The sequence below is a fragment of the Penicillium verrucosum genome, assembly GCF_028828655.1.
Source record: "Penicillium verrucosum strain IBT 35672 chromosome Unknown utg000001l_segment0_segment0, whole genome shotgun sequence".
In the NCBI taxonomy this organism is placed as follows: domain Eukaryota; kingdom Fungi; phylum Ascomycota; class Eurotiomycetes; order Eurotiales; family Aspergillaceae; genus Penicillium; species Penicillium verrucosum.
Genome location: NW_026643210.1, coordinates 10,324,066 through 10,341,839, shown reverse-complemented (window position 1 = coordinate 10,341,839; position 17,774 = coordinate 10,324,066). Strand labels below are relative to the sequence as shown.

At 50.2% G+C, this 17,774-nt stretch overlaps 8 protein-coding genes across 8 annotated transcripts; 3 read left to right on the top strand and 5 right to left on the bottom strand.

The window, feature by feature from the left end:
* Positions 1–65: 65 nt before the first annotated feature.
* N7516_003764 (alpha-ketoacid dehydrogenase kinase family protein) lies at positions 66–1,515 on the top strand (the record flags this gene model as incomplete). Its single annotated transcript, XM_057216484.1, has 2 exons — positions 66–262; positions 342–1,515. The coding sequence occupies 2 exons, from the start codon at positions 66–68 to the stop codon at positions 1,513–1,515; spliced, it is 1,371 nt and encodes a 456-aa protein (XP_057078367.1).
* A 98-nt stretch (positions 1,516–1,613) lies between these two features.
* N7516_003763 (putative 2-methylcitrate dehydratase (PrpD)) lies at positions 1,614–3,145 on the bottom strand (the record flags this gene model as incomplete). Its single annotated transcript, XM_057216483.1, has 2 exons — positions 1,614–2,752; positions 2,815–3,145. The coding sequence occupies 2 exons, from the start codon at positions 3,143–3,145 to the stop codon at positions 1,614–1,616; spliced, it is 1,470 nt and encodes a 489-aa protein (XP_057078366.1).
* Positions 3,146–4,173: 1,028 nt separating this feature from the next.
* On the top strand, positions 4,174–4,365 carry N7516_003762 (uncharacterized protein; the record flags this gene model as incomplete). Its single annotated transcript, XM_057216482.1, has 1 exon — positions 4,174–4,365. One exon carries the CDS (start codon positions 4,174–4,176, stop codon positions 4,363–4,365), a length of 192 nt encoding a protein of 63 aa, XP_057078365.1.
* A 192-nt stretch (positions 4,366–4,557) lies between these two features.
* Positions 4,558–4,797, bottom strand: N7516_003761 (uncharacterized protein; the record flags this gene model as incomplete). Its single annotated transcript, XM_057216481.1, has 1 exon — positions 4,558–4,797. The coding sequence occupies one exon, from the start codon at positions 4,795–4,797 to the stop codon at positions 4,558–4,560; it is 240 nt and encodes a 79-aa protein (XP_057078364.1).
* A 418-nt stretch (positions 4,798–5,215) lies between these two features.
* On the top strand, positions 5,216–7,270 carry N7516_003760 (uncharacterized protein; the record flags this gene model as incomplete). Its single annotated transcript, XM_057216480.1, has 2 exons — positions 5,216–6,044; positions 6,210–7,270. 2 exons carry the CDS (start codon positions 5,216–5,218, stop codon positions 7,268–7,270), a joined length of 1,890 nt encoding a protein of 629 aa, XP_057078363.1.
* A 246-nt stretch (positions 7,271–7,516) lies between these two features.
* N7516_003759 (uncharacterized protein) lies at positions 7,517–7,830 on the bottom strand (the record flags this gene model as incomplete). The annotated part of the gene is made up of 2 exons (XM_057216479.1): positions 7,517–7,549; positions 7,582–7,830. The coding sequence occupies 2 exons, from the start codon at positions 7,828–7,830 to the stop codon at positions 7,517–7,519; spliced, it is 282 nt and encodes a 93-aa protein (XP_057078362.1).
* An 808-nt stretch (positions 7,831–8,638) lies between these two features.
* Positions 8,639–11,827, bottom strand: N7516_003758 (uncharacterized protein; the record flags this gene model as incomplete). Its single annotated transcript, XM_057216478.1, has 12 exons — positions 8,639–8,766; positions 8,827–9,558; positions 9,627–9,727; positions 9,793–10,221; positions 10,286–10,372; positions 10,446–10,507; positions 10,561–10,704; positions 10,792–10,896; positions 10,972–11,214; positions 11,277–11,324; positions 11,386–11,660; positions 11,725–11,827. 12 exons carry the CDS (start codon positions 11,825–11,827, stop codon positions 8,639–8,641), a joined length of 2,457 nt encoding a protein of 818 aa, XP_057078361.1.
* A 3,816-nt stretch (positions 11,828–15,643) lies between these two features.
* Positions 15,644–17,716, bottom strand: N7516_003757 (T6SS phospholipase effector Tle1-like catalytic domain-containing protein; the record flags this gene model as incomplete). The annotated part of the gene is made up of 2 exons (XM_057216477.1): positions 15,644–16,887; positions 16,954–17,716. The coding sequence occupies 2 exons, from the start codon at positions 17,714–17,716 to the stop codon at positions 15,644–15,646; spliced, it is 2,007 nt and encodes a 668-aa protein (XP_057078360.1).
* Positions 17,717–17,774: the final 58 nt, after the last annotated feature.

Below are 17,774 nucleotides of genomic sequence, written 5' to 3'. Positions count from 1 at the left end.
CGCCCCGGAGTTTCACTGTGAACTTCTTCCACTTGTCTCCCTCTATCTCATGGCCACAGTTCACAATGACAACCTTAATACCTAAAGCTATGCCTTTTCGGCCTGGCTGCCGAGGCCCTCTGATTACACGACCTCGCATTTATCGTCAATCATCCACACAGAGTCAAAACTGGGCTGGTCGCCCATTCGATGTCGCCAAAGACAATGTTGCGCAGCTGGCTGCGAGTCCCCGTCGACCATTGACACTTGCAGACCTACTAAAGTCAGTCTTAAATATATATATATAATAACTCACTACCAAATTGGAACCAAAATGTGCTAAATTCATGTCAATCCCTTAGACACGGCCGTCCACCATTGAACAAAGAGGCTCTTCTAGCCTCTGCCAACTTCACTCTATCCCTTCTCCCCGCCCGACTAGCTTCTCGGATCCAAGCATTACGAAACCTCCCTTTCATTGTTGTCTCAAACCCCCATGTCTCTAAGATTTACCACAATTACCTCCATTCGCTATCGACCCTCATACCATATCAACAGCGCCGCATCACGACACTCGAAGAAGAGAAACAGTTCGGGGATGTACTGGCAGACCTCGTACACACGCATACAAATACAATCCCCGTCCTCGCACGCGGGTTTTTGGAGTGTAAGAAATATGTGAGCCCGGCCGACGTGACGAGCTTCTTAGACACGCATCTACGGGCGCGTATCGGTACGCGCTTGATTGCGGAGCAGCATCTAGCTCTTCATTATGCCTCTCAGCCCATCAGCGATAACCCATCCGATGTCACTGATGCACCTGAGCCCAAGAGCTCGATTCCACCGAACTATATTGGCGTCATTGACACCGCTTTGCAGCCGGCACGCATCATCCGGCTATGCGAGGATTTCGTTGGAGAAATCTGTGAGCTTAAGTACGGAGTGCGACCGCGTTTGAAGATTGGAGGTGAGCCTGAGGCTACCTTTGCTCACGTCCCTGTACACGTGGAGTACATTATCACGGAGCTGTTGAAGAACGCATTCCGGGCAACTATTGAAAATGGAAATGAGCGTGAGCCTATTGAGGTGACAATCGCTGCTGCTCCAGATGTACCTGGAAATGCGCCGCCGGTTCCGGGTGATACTGATACTGGATTTGAGTTTGATTCGGAGTATGCCAGCGCCAATGAAAATGAAACCATTGGGTACTCGGCTCCGTCGTCTCAGAGTATCACTATCCGTATCCGTGACCGTGGTGGTGGTATTCCGCCTGAGGTTTTGCCCCATATTTGGTCGTATAGTTTTACGACTTTCTCCGATTTAGACCTCCAGGGCTCGGAGAACAGCAATATGGATGCCTTGAACACCATCTCTGCTAGCGGTGGCCACCTCAGCAGTATTGCAGGTCTTGGTTATGGGCTGCCTCTTGGTAGAGCCTACGCTGAGTACTTTGGCGGTAGCATTGCGGTGCAAAGTCTGTGGGGATGGGGGACAGATGTTTACTTGACGTTGCAGGGAGTTGGGAGAATCGACTGAGAAAAGCCAAAGGAAAACGACAGCACTAGATACCCTGAACAAGATCTTCTTTTTGGCTAGTACAACCACCTTATGGTACCTGCAGATAGATTTGCCTTCTACAACACTGCCCTGACCGATGACCGGATAAACAGATCTATGAAATCCGAGACCAAGATGTCTGGATTTTGAACAGCACCCAATATCCGCCCGATCTCTGCCGCCGAGAACATAAGCCCCATATTTTGGAAAAACTTCTCTTGTACCGCAGCTGGTGTTTTGGGATTCCGGGCATGTCCTAGTGGGTACTCGATCACTATTTCAGGCAACGAGGATCCATCTGCGAGATGGACTGTCATCCCTGCGCCAATACTCTTCTTGTCCAGATTCAAGTAGTCTTCCGTGAGCCTAGGGTCGGGCTGCACCACAATCCTTCCTCGCAGGGCTTCAAGATCCTCACTATTCGCCCATGGGCTTTTGTCTAAATAGTCCGCCGCCTCTGGCGGACTACATTTCAGGAAAGCCAAGGCAACCACATACTGAATGCAGTGGTCACGATCAGCAGCGTTATGCAGAGGCCCCTGTTTGTTAATGATCAAAAAGGCAGCAGCAGTCGTTCGCAGATCTATTCGCTGGATCTGTTTGAGAAGATCGGACAGTCCCTTCTGTCGAAATCGACGCGCTTGCAAAACAGCCGCCTCCACGGCTGAAATTGCATGCCCTTCTACGGGCATACTTTTGAACAGCACATTCCGTATCGTCCACGACCCAAATGGTCGTGGAAGTACAAATCCCGCCTCGCCAAAAGTCCGCTCCCAAAACCCCCATGGCTTCGCGCTCAACGCCCCTGCCGAACCAGGCTGGCCATCTTGCACCAGTAGAGCCAACTGCACAGCTCTTCTCGCTGCATCGCCTGCTGCCCATCCTTTCCTCGAGGTGGTATTTGCGCCGGATCGATACACCCGGTTTGGATGACCATCCATCCAAACATGGGAAATAGTCGCCATGGCTTGTAATTCTGTCATTCCAACCAACCAACAAACAACAGAAGCAGAAGCCAATTTCACCAAAACCACATGATCGATTCCATAGGCATTAAACGCATTCCGCATTTGATAACACCCCTGTATCTCATACGCCTTAACCAGCGCAATAAGCAGCGTCTGCATCGTCAACGGTGGACCAGCATGAACCCGTCGACCAGAGCAACTTGCACGCGACAGCCAATCCATGACTGGGAGTATAGCCCCGAGATTATCTAATTCAATCCAAATCTTAGTCTCACAGACACAATCCCTTTCCCAACCTCATGTCCCATACCAGAAGGATGTCCCCACTCCGCACCACCAAGCGCATCATTATGATCCAAGTACCGAATCAGAACACCTAGATCGAAAGCCCCTTTCACAGGATCGACCTGAAACCTCGTTCCCGGGACCCTGAATCCATCCGGCACGACTGTGCCCTGGACCACGGGACCGAGTAGCTTTCGACATTCGGTGCTCGTCGCTGCTGTCTCGATGGCGCAACCCATTGCGTCTAACAGAGTTGTCCGCGCGCATTTCCAAATCGCTTCATCGTCTTCGTTGAGAGTGTGGTGGTAGACATAGTCTACCACGTCGACTATTGGTTGGTCGTATTGGCGAGACATTTATGTAGGGATGGGGTGTTCTTAGCGGTATTTTAGTTACTTTTTGACTTGCTTATTGTGAAATTGCGAGTTGATGGAACTTTATGATCTTGGTAACATCTCGGGCAGGGTACATGTTGCAGAAGTCCTCGGTGGGTTTCCTGGAATCACCCGGTCACACACGACGGCCTTTTGACTTGTTCAATGTTGATATCGAATAACTATTCATCTTTGTTTGCACATCTTGGTGGTATGCTACTACTGGGCATGTCGATATCTGACTCTTCGTATGTACGCGACGCATGATGACTCTCAAACAACTTATGAATGACTTTCTGTGGACTGTCTGCCCTTGATACATATTGTACACTTTGCGTGGTACCATCTTGCACCGAACTCGATTGGGGCTTGGGGGTTGTCGAATGGACCATGCCCCCACGTTGCTTGTTTCTTGATTTCTTCTTTTCTTTCGATTTTAATTACTTTGTAGGATATGTAATATTGGGACCTGTGAATTACTGCATCCGGTTAGTTTTGCTTTTTTGGGTTTAGCGCCGCAATACGCCGTCACGTAACCTCCCCTACGGCAGCCGATTTGGGCCAATTTTGACAACGCTTATTAATACATATATAAGATTCACCGCTGGAGTTTCCGCCTTTTGTACCGTACAACATAATACATTCCGTCTATTCTGAACCTACATTTCTTTCTATTTTTGATTTAATTCTAGTTTACGTAGTGAAAAATACTATATTTTAATCCGAAAAATCGTATATTTATACCTAATTACTACTATGATACCTATATATTGATAATTATGCTTCTTAGATATATATGACTTAATTTTATTAGTGGTTTATATACAAATTGTAGGTATTTACCGTCTAAGAAGAGGTAGTTTGATATAAAGGCGGTATAGAATCGTAAAGGCGGGGGAAGTTCAAAAGCTTGGCAAGGTCTTGGCAAGATGGCCTCAGCCGCGTTCCGCTCTTCCCGGTCTCCTCTCAGCATCTCTGCACTGCACGAGATCGGTAAAACCTGCTTCTAGATGACGTGGGACAATTTGCGGATACAAGACATCGTATCCAGACTTGATATCTTGACTGCATCGCTCAATGCTTGGCAATCGCTGCCTCAGATGGCAGGCAACAACAACAACAACAACAACAACAACAACAACAACAACAACAACAACAACAACAACCTCGGAACAACAACAAAAGCCGATTGGACTCAATAACTGACCATTTCAACTTTGTTGTTTGTGCCTAACTATCACATCGACCCTTCGTCGCGGTATTACGAGCGAGTCAGTAGAAAGTGACCCTGCGTGGTTCCACAGAGCTGTTCACCTGGACGGACGCATCCTTGATCCGTTCTTATGACTAAAGTAGCTTCATTGATTTGTATTCGTTATTGCATGAAGCTTGAATCAGTTGTAAGTAGCCACAGGATCCCCGAGAACAGCCATCCGAGGAGTGACACCCAAGCCGGGCACGGTAGGGGCATTAAGAGCTCCATTCACTACATCGAAAGGCCCATCTGCGGTTTTCCCGACACACATATCCCGGTATTCCAGAATACAACGTAGGCTACGAGAGGGGATAGTTTGCGCCAAGTGTACAATCGCTGCAAAAACAATATCCGATCCACTGGTGTCCTGGACAGTCATCGTATAACCCGCTGCCAGACAAATATCTCGCACGCGACGGCCTCTAGCCAATCCTCTGCACGTTGCCACGAAGGCCAGAACGGCAAGAGTCTATCCTCGATAACTAGGTGTCATTTGCATGTTTGCCGTGGTGATCAGTTGCTGCAAGGGGAACAGCGATTGGCCAGCAATTTTGAGACCGACGATCTCTGAGGCTTAGCTTATGGTCTATTCTGGCTGATCAAAGTTAAGTTGCCAGTTGAAACCAACACAGATAAGTATGAGGTCTCTACATTCTGGAATTATATTAAGTAGTTAAGATATGCCAAGCCTGTTCGGGAACTCACTAACAGGTCTCTTAGCCAAGGCCAGCCCCTCATTTGCTGGCTTTTTCTCTTTTTCATATCCCCCCTCCAGCTGCTCGAAGAATACAATTGCTATGCCGGGATACACGACTCTCTACTCCAGAACCCCTCGCTCTTTCCTTTTCGCCGTGGTGGCCAATGTCGGTCCCGGCGGCACCAGCCGCTGCCTGGCCGTGGCCTACCGCCAACACCACGACGAATATAACTCACAGATATCCTGGGATCGAGTGCAATGTATGGTGACCGACACTCTTGCGCTGACCGAAGTCCTCTCGGATCCCACGAACCGTGCGCCGCTGGAGGCTGAGAGGGCGCTCGCGGAGGACTGGTATCGTCGGTCTCAGGGCCGGGAGCCTCCGATTCATGAGCGGCCCAGCGTACCCGACACCGCGCAACCCCCGTTCGTGCCCTGGTACAAGCGGCGTGAGCCAGGGCAACAACAGCCCCCGCTGCCGTGGCGGGATGATGCGCCTAGTAAGTTTCCCTTCACTGCGACGTGTGTTTTGCTGGCGTTGTTGCGCGATACTCGCGACAACCGCACCCGCCCCAGCGACGTTCAGTTTCAGCCACTATCGACGCTGTTCCGGGCCGACTGCACTGAGTATGGCCTGGTTATTCTCGACATCTCTGACCTCGACAGCGGCGTCAAGTACGGCATCGTTGCGTTCCCCATGAACTACATGGCTGAGGTTGAATACGGCGGCGAGATGATCGGCTGGGATCCCGTCGAAGACCCCCAACCGGAAAAGGAGCCCGATGTTGTACTCGCAGACCCGCGGCCTCGAGAGCTGTTATCAATCTCGCAGTGGGTATCGAAGCATTACTACTGGTCGGGCCTGGAGAAGGCGTCTTGCATCCTCAAACTAGAGGAGAGGCCGCTGGCTGATGCGGTAGCCTTGGATTGTACGTCTGTTCACCCGAATGATTTTGCAGGTGCCGACAGGGGGAATAATGGTAGATATCTGGCCACCAGAGCTGGATGATCCGACTCGAACATCTTCAGAAGGTGATCTCTGGCGCTATTCCATGTTAACCTATATCGATCACATTTGCTAATCTCTCCAACAGACTTCAGACATTCAATGATCGCCACCCAATCCCCGCCTGATATGGAAGGTTACACCATAGTACACCAACCGCCGCAAAATGACCCCGTAGGCATAGTCCGCACCATTGATGATCTGCTTGTTCTCACCCAGGAGCCCGCCTCCGGTCCCCTCGAGAAGGAAGCGCTCGCCAACCTTCAAGTACTTGCTCAGTTCCGCGAGCAGCTGCGGCAGCGGCTCGAAGAGGCGCCAGAGAGGCTCGGCTCCTCCCAGATCTCCAGTCATGTACTGCGCGTGGCATACGCTGGATGCCGTCACCTCAACTGGGTGGTGTTTGGAAACCTGCCGCCTCGCGTGATCGCGGCCGCCATTGCATCGGATGAACTTCAAGGTGCGTCTGCGCTCAGCCTCTGCCTCAATCCGTTCCAGCTGGTGGGAGATGAGGAAGATGGAGAATCAGACCTTGGTGACCTCGCCGCGGCCCTGGCACAGTCCACGGCCCTTCAACAGCTCTGCTTCTTGCAGCAGCCGGACCGGAACAGCGACGATGGCTCCGCTCATCCCTTTTCGGAGCTGTCTTGGCTGTGGTCGAGGGCATCAAGTGAAGACTCGGAGTCGCTCCGGCTGAGAACCATCCATTCGACCTCCGCTTTGTTAAACGGTTTACGCGGCCGCGAAGTTCGAGCAATATCCTCGCCGAGGAATTTGGGTTCTAGCTTCACCTCGGGCGCTCAAGTCGTTCCCATGATCCATCTGTTCACATTTTTCAGCCCCCAGCGCGAAGATGTCCGGGACGCAGCTACAGACCACCACGTCGTCCACCCTACTCGTCCCGGGTATAGTGGCCACTACTCCATGGATAATACTAGGTTAAACGCCGAGGGCTTCGCTGTCCGATTCTTGGTATACCTCCGATCCTTAGGTCCGGATTCGGATCCCGACCAGGCCATCTTGCGATTTGCATATCATAGGGCGTTCTTATCACTCGCTTCCATCGACGAGGATAATAAGAACAACGACGACGACGAGCCCGCGTCGCCGCCCCGGGGGCCACCGCCGCGCCTACCGCCGCTCCAGTCATAGCTAGATCAATTGGGTGTCAGGCCAATCCCCGCTGGATTTTTCGATGAGCTAGCCCCCGACCACCCGTCCCGAGACCGACTCAGGGATATCTCCCCTAGGAGCTGGGTGGTTCTTATAGATAGACAAGACCGACGTGATCGATTCAGCGACGACCGCGCCTTCTTACAATACTCTTTTATCAGAATCCGTCGCTCTCCAGCCCCGAAGCAATAACAACAACAACAAAGACCGGCCCCCGTCTCTAGTTTAGTTGAGGTAGTCGGCGGGCTGACCGACTTCCTGCGCAAAACCGTACCAGAAACTGATATTACCACGTGGGAGAAACGGCTCGAGGAGGTAGAGATGGACTTGGTTTCAGCGTTGACTAGACCGAGCCCACCCAGTACCCCGTCATCGATGGAATGGTCACCGGGGGTGAAGCCGATTGACGAGGTGCTGAGGCGCTTGACTTCACCTACAACTGAGAGCGCAGACAACGCCCCGCCAGAGACTGATCTTCCCACTGAGGAGGGACTGGTCGTGGAGGGAGAGAGGGAACGCTGCATCGGCGTTCGCGTCATGGCTGAGAGCCGGGTCCACACTTTACTGGACCAGTTACTATGATTTTACCCTATCTCTAAGCTATCATCGAGGCCTATATATCCATAAAAGCCCCTCTCTTTAGGCTATAGATCCCTCAAGATCCCGTCACAACTACCCTCTCAAGCTTACCATTTAAAGACCCGCCTCCTTCAGTCTAGCTCCGAAACGGAGAAAAGGAAGGAGCGGGGACTATTGGAATCCAGACACTTATATCCGAGTATTATATTATTTACAAGATAGGGCGATTAATAGAAGTAAATTGTCTAGATAACAAGCTGGGCAACGAGAAGTAGAAAAGTGCATTAGCCTCATATTTGGTTCTGAGCAGGCTGAGCAGCCTAATCTAGGCTTCTGACAAAATACGGCTAGCCTAGGCCTAGCGGGAAGTAATAGACCCAAGCGAGAGCGTCTTTGACTTCTTTTTTCAGCTTCTAGTTCTTCTTTTGAGATTCAACACTAAAGAATGACATGGTATATTATTCACTCCTCTTCAATCCCATCTATTTGCAACACGCGATTATCCTATGACGTTTGTCTTCAAAAGCGAGGGTGGAGATGTCTTAAGTATTTGTAGAAACAAGATGTGAATTGTTTTATATAAAACCTCTCAAAAACTAATTGCATGCAGGCATACCCTCGAATAACAATATTCCTTGAACCGATACAACGTCAGGACAGGTGCCGGAGCACGGGTTATCAGTATCCATAGGGTCCAGTTGTCGAGGCGTATACTTTTTGCCATTGAGGGAGAGTTGGAATCCGCATTCGGAAAAGAATTCCGGGCCTTCATTCACAAATTTGGCATCGCCTTTTTTTGCAGAAGTCAAAGGAGAACTCGTCCTTAGAGATGTCGCAGATTGGCGGAGACGATCCAATATTGGCGTTGCTGGCAAATATCCCATTGCGGTGTGAACCTGGATTTTTGTTGTTAGCGGGCAGTACTCTTTCGGTTATTATGTAGTAATTGCACTTACCAGGCGCATAAATGCTATAGGCATAGATTGGAAATTGCGATGAAGGGGTTGTTGATGTACCAAGGCACAATGGGAGAGTTTCAACAGGCGGCGATGATGTAGTCGTCGGTGATGTACCAGTAGTTGTCGATGTCGACGTCGGTTTCTGGGGCGGCATGCCATGAGGGTTCTGTGGATCCTTGGGGTCATAATAGTCCGGAGGATGGCTGATCTCCGGGTGCGGGTCACAGTAGTATCCCTTGCAAAGCTCTCCGCCGCAGTTATTCTCGCTAGTACATTTGGGTCCGGACGGACCCTCGTTCCAGTTGATGTTCTGTCCGGGCCCACTATTGTCCCCGGGGATAAGGGGGCAACTATCACTACCACCGCCGGATTGCCGGCGCCCAAGTTGTCTTCGAGCTGTCGGGGGGTTGGTGTTTTGGTTGGGGAAGCAGGGCTTCACGTCCTCTCCCGGGTTGGGGGCTTCGTTCTCGAGATTGTCCTTGATGGTCGGGCACACCTTGGCCCAGTCTTCCGTCGACCCGTACTCGCGGAGACAGCTGTGCTCGCCAACCTGACCGTTCCAGATGACCAGCCGTCGGGCGGGAGCAAGGACTGGGCTGTCGTGTACCACGAAGCGGCGCGCAAAGAGCTGGATGAGCTTCTTCACGTTGCTGGGCTTGTCCAACTGGGACTGCCAAGGAGAGGGCACCGAGCGGAAGTAATTGGCCAGGGCAGCGACTTGAGGGGAGGCTGCAGGAGACCCATGTTAGTTAGTCACAAGTGGTGGGGTGGGGTACAATTCTTGGGGGTGAACGTACCAAAGGATGTGCCACCGCAGTCCCTCATGGGGGAGGCAGAGCCCGGGGCCGCGGGGCAGTAGATTTGTCTCCTCGTAGTAGTATGCGTATTCGACGTCGGGCTGTTCCACTTGTCCGTTAGTTCCGATTCACAACTTTCATGGGCGAGGGGGAGAGACTTGCCGACTGCCTCAGAGCGTCCATGGTATCTTGACCGAGCATGGGAATCCAGTAGAACGCCACCCAGCGTTCTGTAGTAAGTCCCACCTCTACGTAGTCTTTATACCCCTGGAGCAGGCTGGGAATTGAGCCTACGTTCTCCGGATCCTTGGGGTAGACGATGGCCGGAGCCGGGCACCCGGCCGCAGGCGGCTGATATTCGCCGCCGCTGCCCGACGTGGGCTCGCAAACTGATGCCGTGGTGGTTTTGGTTGACCCCGAGTCCGTTAAGGAGCAGCCGTATACGGTTTCGCAGGCGGATGAAGTGGCAGTGACCGTGGAAGTGATAGTTCCGACCAGGGTCTCCGACTTCGAGACCGTCGTGGAGCAGAGCTCTGCCGACTCGGTCTGGCAGGACGGCTCGTTGCTGTATGTGAGCTTGTTGTCCCTGCCGACACTGTAGATGACAAGTTAGGTCAGTGAAAAGGGCTTCTTTGTTCTCCAGGAGGGCAGTTTCTTACGTGAGTGGCGGCCATGGGGGAAGCGGCGGTTGGATAGACCACACGGAATTTCCAGGGGGGCCAAGAATATCTGGCGGAGGCGGACCACTGAGGGTGTGAATCAAGAGATGTTAGTTCTTATCCGATACACGTACTTTTCACTGGGAAGAATCAGACTCACGGTGGGTAAATTCCGGGAGGGAGGGTCCATCTGATCGACTTGAATCGCCCACCAAGGCATATCTGGACATCATTAGCGTGGAACCAATTTTCGATCACATATTTGCAGGACATACATTGAAAAACCAAAGCTTGCAGCTCGTAATGATCGCGCCATCATCATCATCATCATCATCATCGTCATCGCCGTCTTCCTCGTTGACGGGCTCGACAACGTACGGTGGATATGTTCGCCATGTAGGCAAGGTCGTCGGGGCTGGCTATATCGTTTTTGACATCAAATTAGCCCTTTCAAATCTCAAAAGGTTATAGATAAAGAGTAGTCATAAAGAGACATGATCAAATACCTCATTTGTTGTTGGTTCAGGCGCGGCTGTAGTTGGAAATAGGTTTGGTAATTCCCAGTCGTCGTCGTCGTTGTCGTCGTCGCCATCTCCACGAATCGGCGGGCCCTGGGTCACAGCCGGTCACGCAGGAAGGCTCAGAACTCGTGTGGTTGTGCTGCCGCCACCGTCGTCTAGGCTCACGGTCACAGGTCCGATAGGAATACTGACGCCGACCCAGAGCTCACTGGCGTCTTGACTCCGGGTTATATTGACGTTGGAGTACGACACCTCGTCCGTAGTGATAACAGGCAGGTCCAGGGTAATTGTCGTGGTCTGCGTCACAAACGCGGTGATCACTTCGTCGTTGCTGGTGGTTTTGGCGGTGCTTCCGTACAGAAGCGACGTCGTGTACTTGCCCGGGTCGATGGTGGTAGGAGATGGAAGCTGACTGGGGGGGAAAACGAGCACGCAGGGGGTTTGCACAAAGCATTGGGCTCCTCGTAGACAATAGGGTCCAGATAGACCGGGTCCCCTGTCTCTGCACGCCGACCTTCCTATAATATCTTGTGGTTAGCGGTGGTCGATGATGCATCAGTAGGTAGGATGCGAACTCACGCCCTGGAGATCAATGGCCCAGTCAGTCGTACCACCGCAGTTCAGACCCTTATACTGATCACGCCGGCGGTCTTTGGTCTTGTCGGTCATATACGCCACCCACTCGACGGAGTTATAGACCAGGTAGTCGGAATCTGTTTCCTCGTCATACCAGCTCTTGATGGCACCCCCTTGTTTGATGATCTCGTTGATCTCGTAGTTGGAGATGTAGCCACCGGTCTCGGTACAACGGCCGGGCTTTGCAGGCGAATCATTCCTCTCGCCGAGATAAGTACCTGTTCATGGGTGAGCTATTAAATCACATCCTCGGTAGAAGGGCCTGATGGAAAGAGAACATACACAATGGGCCGCGGCAGGTCGCGTCAGCCATCTTGAACGACCTCCCGTAACTAGTCACGCCCACGACGATCTTGTGCGATGGGACGCCGGCTTTGGTCATCATCACTAGGGAGCCGTGCGTCTGCGTGGAGTTAATATGGGACCGAAGACAGTTGCCGGCTGGACATCCGTCCATCGACCATTCCCTGCCAACATCCCATTGGACAATGATTTGTGCGGACACGAGCAAAAAGCTCTTTTGTCGTGCCTATCTTGCCCTACCCTAGTTTTTTAGTATGTTTTAGTAAGTCCCTACTCTCTAGTAAGTCCCTAATTTCCGGTGTGAATACCTGTCCGTTCACGGGAGTGTTGATTACTTCTGGAGGAAATGTTTTGCTGTCTACAATGGTTGCCTGTGTTTTGGACACCGCTTAGCTTGTCGCAAGACCCACGTTCCTAGGATCATATCCGACCCTGGGATCTATATCATGGCTCCTAGGCATGCTTTTGCTCGTTCCTAGGAGTCAGAATCATAGTTCCCAGAGGATCTATAACTCCTGGGAGCGAACTACATAGCTCCGGGGAACTAGAGTGGGTCCTTTGGGGTTTAGCATTTAGCAAGGAACTCACTGGAGAGTAGGGACTTACTAGAGAGTAGGGACATACCGGAGAGTAGGGACACACCGGAGAGTAGGGACACACCGGAGAGTAGGGACTTAAAAACAGTTTACCCCTCAGACACACACACACACACACACACTTTGTTTGTTGGCCCGTACCCGAAACAAGCTCAACCCTTATTAGGACAAGTGGTAAGATATTGTCCACTTATTGATGGCCTTAGTTAACGGGTTAGCTGTATCCGGCATAGTGTTGTCTCGGATACGAGACGACAAGTAAAGTGTGTGTCTCTGAGGGGTAAATTGTTTTCGAAAATCGATGTATAATATTTATGATATTCGGTAATGATCTGGTTGTGAGTAAAGAGGTGGCGGATTTGGTTGAACGGCACTCTATAGTAATTACGATAGATAGATTGACAAAGAGCTGGTAGTATGCTATAAGGAGGCAATCAAGATCTAGATCAAAATATTTATAACCCATATAGACTGCAGTTAGAAGCCTGAGGGCTTCTGTGATTACGAAGCCAGACTAGCTATCAGTTGACAGATGGAAAGCCTACCTAGACTGGTAGCTGTGGACGTATGTCCAATATGGATCTGTGTCCACGGCTGTCGGTACTGGGTCTGGAGTTAATTGTGTTAGATCATGGGACCTAGGACCAAAGGCTGTGTGGCCATAGCTTCCTAAATGCATACCCCTCTCTCTAGGCCTGGGACCTGACTGGACATGATTCTACGGATTTCTTTCAAAATTGGCTCCATGTTACTCGATATGTGTCTAATTTGGATAGCGATTTATAGAGGTCGGGAGACGCTGTTCTTAGATCTCCATGGGCCTCAAAGCACCCCGCAGCAGGTTAACAGATCTCCTGACATAAAGATTTATGTCGTGGGAAATGACATTACAAAGAATCCCATAGTTGTGTTTACACTAGAATGTTTGGACTAGGAGAGAGGTAGTACAAAGAGCCAGTCCATATGACGTGCAGCTTTCCGTGTTGTCTGTGCTCTTCAGCTGACTCTACTGTGGCTGATTTCCTCTTAAGAGGATTCTTCCATGAGCTAAGCCCTCTCGAAAGAAATCTCTTATTTTCTGTCTTCCAAGCTATTCTTTCTCTTGGAATGGGCTATCTAGAACTTGTCTTTTGTCTATGTTCTTTTATTTTACCACTTCCAGTATCCGCTACATAGCTATGTCATAGGTACAAAAACAGCTTTTTATCCCAGTACCACTCCTGTTAGATTTCTCCCAGCGTGTCATGCATCTTATCTGCAGTACGCTCTTATCGCAAGCCACATAGGTCAATTCAGGATCTGAAAGGAGTATCTCATGATCGCTTAGGATCCATTTCAACCTTCACCTGGTCTAATACTCGAGATGCCATCTGTAGGAGTTCCTTCTTCTTTATAACTCGATCCTCAACCCCTACAGTGAGTCCCTACTATCCGATGTGTCCCTATGCATGCCACCTTATTTGCAATTTCCTGGAAAGACATAAATCTTTCCTAGTCCGGGTTGCTCCTAGTCTCTACATCTGTATTCCTCTATTTCTGATACCCTACCTCTGGGAAAGATTTTTTTAATTCCGGGGAGACTTCGTGACCCCAGGATTCGTACTCAAGGGTCCAGGACCATAAGTAAAAAGTGCGGGTGACCCTACTGATCTACTGGCATCGATAGCCTAGGGGACATACTCTAGTTCCCAGGGCTGTCCAGTTCATACCCAGGAGCTGTAGGTCCTCCTGGGAACTCTGAGTCTGACTCCTGGGAGCGACCAAGAGCGTGTCTAGGAGCCATGTTATGGATCCTAGGGCCGGGTGTGACCCTAGGAGTGTGAGTCTTCAAGATAATAAGTGGGATCTAAAACGCAGGCAATAAGTGCGGCCAGCAAAACAATTGCTCCCCGGAGTAATCAGCGCTCCCGTGAATGAACGGGTGTGGCTCCAGGATCCAAGGTAGAGAGCCCAGGAACAATCCGGCGTCTCGCTTCCACGACCTGTCACAACAGTTCCTGGAGGATATTGAGCTCCCAGAGGCCGTGAGCATGATCCTAGGAGCGACATATGTAGCTCCCTAACTCAATATATCGTATTTTAATCGAAGGAAACAGCTAGCTGGTTTTAGACCAAAAAAAGACATGCGAACGTAACTAAGTGCGGTGGCGATGAAGAATTAAGAGGCTGCTTATCTTCGATGGCGTTAGGGGCCGATTCAAAGTGTTCGAGCTCTTGTCATGGAGAGTGAGAAAACGGATGACTTTCAAGAAATGTTACTGTGGAAATCGGGTGTGTTGGACGTGTGTGACCATTGCACACGACGACCTCGAAAAACGTTTATATTGTGACAGAAATCTGTCTATATTGAAATGTATGGGCACCACGGCTGATATTGAGAACTCTAACTTTCTAAAAAGACAAAACCCGCTATTTCAACAATCTGTGCGGTAATGATGACTAATGGTAATATGCACTTTTGTATGGTATATCCAGTACTCGAAGTCACATGATCTCTATGGTATAATACCATGTGAATCCACGTATGCAACCCTGCACTTTGACATATTGTCCTGTAAACGGGATCACATGCGGCCCCACATGGCCGTCACGTGATCTCCAACATTAGTACTCATCGGTTTAAGCCGGATATATAGGCGTAGGTACTATAGAGAAGAATAGAATAAAGACTAGGGTAGGAAATTTATATTATAGGAAACAATAAAGTCGAGGTCGTCTCGAGGTATAGGCAACGAGGATAAGAGAATAAGAGGTATAAGGATACCGGAGGGGAGGGAAGGCGAAGTATATTATAGGCGCTTAAATAGACCGGGCGAAAAGGGAGGGGACTTGAATTCAGCTGAAAGGGAGCTATTTTCGGCGTCGTTTTGGTTGTTAGTAGAAACGAGGGGAAAAACCGTATAAGTCGAGCGTTAATATTAGGACCGGAGGATGACTAACGCTGCTAGGCGGGTATAGAATAATGGTGTTATAGGGCAGTGGGCGGTTAAGGGGCGGCTGGACGTCCAAAGTTACGGGTGGAAAGGCAGCCGTTTCTGGCCTCAAAAGCGGTCATTTTCGGCGTCAATCCCACAGGTCCTCATATTCTATGTGTAAAAGTACAATGTTTACTCTTATCCATGGATTCCTCTACGCCACAGGAATCCATTCAGACACGACACAACATATAACCCCGAAGGGCCACTCAGATGTTTGTAAGTACTATTAAAATTAAATGAAGTATTGCAAAGAAACATACACATAAAGCCATGTCCGAATCAAAACCCCTCCTGTTTCAATCCAGAGTTGAAAACAAAAAGCAATCACATCGAAGTTACTGCCTCCTCGGCATATGAAACATCTGAGCTGTTCAATTGCATTTCCTTGGTTCCAAAGCCCGTCGATTGAAGATTTCCCTGTTGAGATTTCTCCGGTTTGAAATCCCCCTGTCGCAAACCCTTGGCTTTGAGCACTTCAATCCCGGGGTCAATATCCCGAACTCCCCATACAGACCGGCGGGGTGTCTTGATTCCAGTCTGCAAATAGACATCTAGTTCGTCGACATAGTCATATGCAGCCTTTCCAGTAATGGCGAGCCTCTCATAAGAGTCAACTCCTCCTAAGCGCCACTCAGGCAAAGGCTTGGGCGAATCTCCAAGATCATAGACATAACCAGGACGGCCCTTCACGTCAGCCGCCTTTCGGCGGGTAAACTTGACATCAGGCCCAATCGGCGTGTAGTCCTTGAGCTGCTTCTCCCTAAATCCCACCACTGGATGGACAAATTCAAACGTCTCTCCCAGCAGATTTCCATCTTTGTCAAAAGGATCATACCCTCCAGGCGTGCGCCTTTCTGACCCGTTGACGTAATAAAATGGCGTGAAGCTGTCTTTCAATGGGCCTGTTCCCCAGCCATAGCTGCGTCTCTTGTCCACAGACTTAACGGAAGATATGGGAGGGCGTTTGAGTTTAAAACCCGAAGCTATTGCTGCGAGCTTGCGCTGGACCCAATTTCCCAAGGACACCTCATGGACTGTGTCTTCGGCAAGCGTTGACATATGGTATTCCATCTCTTCTCTTTCCTCAGAGATAGACTTCTCGTTGAGCGATAGGTAAGGTTTGATTTGGTCCAGCATCCAGGAGAAGGTGATATTAGACATTTCTTCCATGTCCCCCTCATCTCTAAGGGTTTCTCCCGAGCCTCCGCCGATATTAATGTGATAACCGGGGAACCACACTTGTGTCAGTGTGCGGGGGTTGTCTTGGTGCTTGTGGTCGTCTTGCAACTTTAGGAGCTTTCGGGTCTCCTGGTTTAAGGCTCTGGCGGCCTGGTTTAGCTTTCGAGCTGCATTGTTGACGTCTGCGTCGCTAGCTCTCCCGCTACCCTTGAGACGGATTGCTTCTTGCAAGAGGTCATCCCAATTTTGAGCTTGCTGGTCGACCATCTTCCTCTGGGTTTGTATCTGCTCTAAAGTGACGTTTCCAAGTTTATGGAGATACCATAGAGTCGGCGAGAAGGCGTTGCGGTGTTCATCGAGGGCCAAAGCCTGGAATGCATGTTTGACATCTAGGGGAGCGTTTGTCAGTATTATGCTTACGATAAAACCACCAAGAGAGATGTTAGTATACTCACTAGTCGAAAGTCCAACATTTTCCCACCCACTCTTTTCCGACCACCACAAGAACCAAGATGGCAGCTTGATCCCCAGCACCTCCGGCATTCCGATAGCGCCGACTGTATCATAGACACCAACAACTTCCACATCCCTTGACCCCTCCTGAGCCCAGTCACCCTCAGGACGCTTTTCAAATACGAAAGACTCCCCCCGAGCGCCTTGGTTCTCATCCGCTTTCCCATCCATCCACTCAAACCAGAGATCACTGCAATAGAACCGCTCGCCCGGCTTATTTTTCTTATACATCTTCCAGAGATCGGGAAACCGATTCAAATCCTGTTTACTGCAGATACCAATATCTGAAATCAAACCCGCAATAGCCCGGGCTGTGAACGCACCCCTCGAGAACCCAAAACACATAATCTGATCGCCGGGTCTGTAGTTCAGGACACAGAAATTATATGCTTCGATGACATTCCCTTCCAGGCCTAGGCCAATGGCGCCTTCGAGCTTTTGGCCCAAAGGACCCGAGGTTGTGCCTATTCCGGAATCATACCAGACTATTTGCTGCCATTGATTCCCGTGTTCGTCTGTTCCAACACTGTTCAGGGCACGACAGAGACGCGTCACATTAGATGGGACGTTTTTCTTTCCTGACACGGCGGATTGCCATGTTCCGTCGCAGCAGATGATAATGCGCTTGCGGATAGGTTGCGATTTTGAGTCTCTTCTCTGCCGGACTCGGGATTGTGGCTCATGAATCTCGGCGCATAGAGACATCTTGTATATATGCTGTACAATAGGAGTTTGCTGTGCTGTTGGGAAGGATTTAAATGTC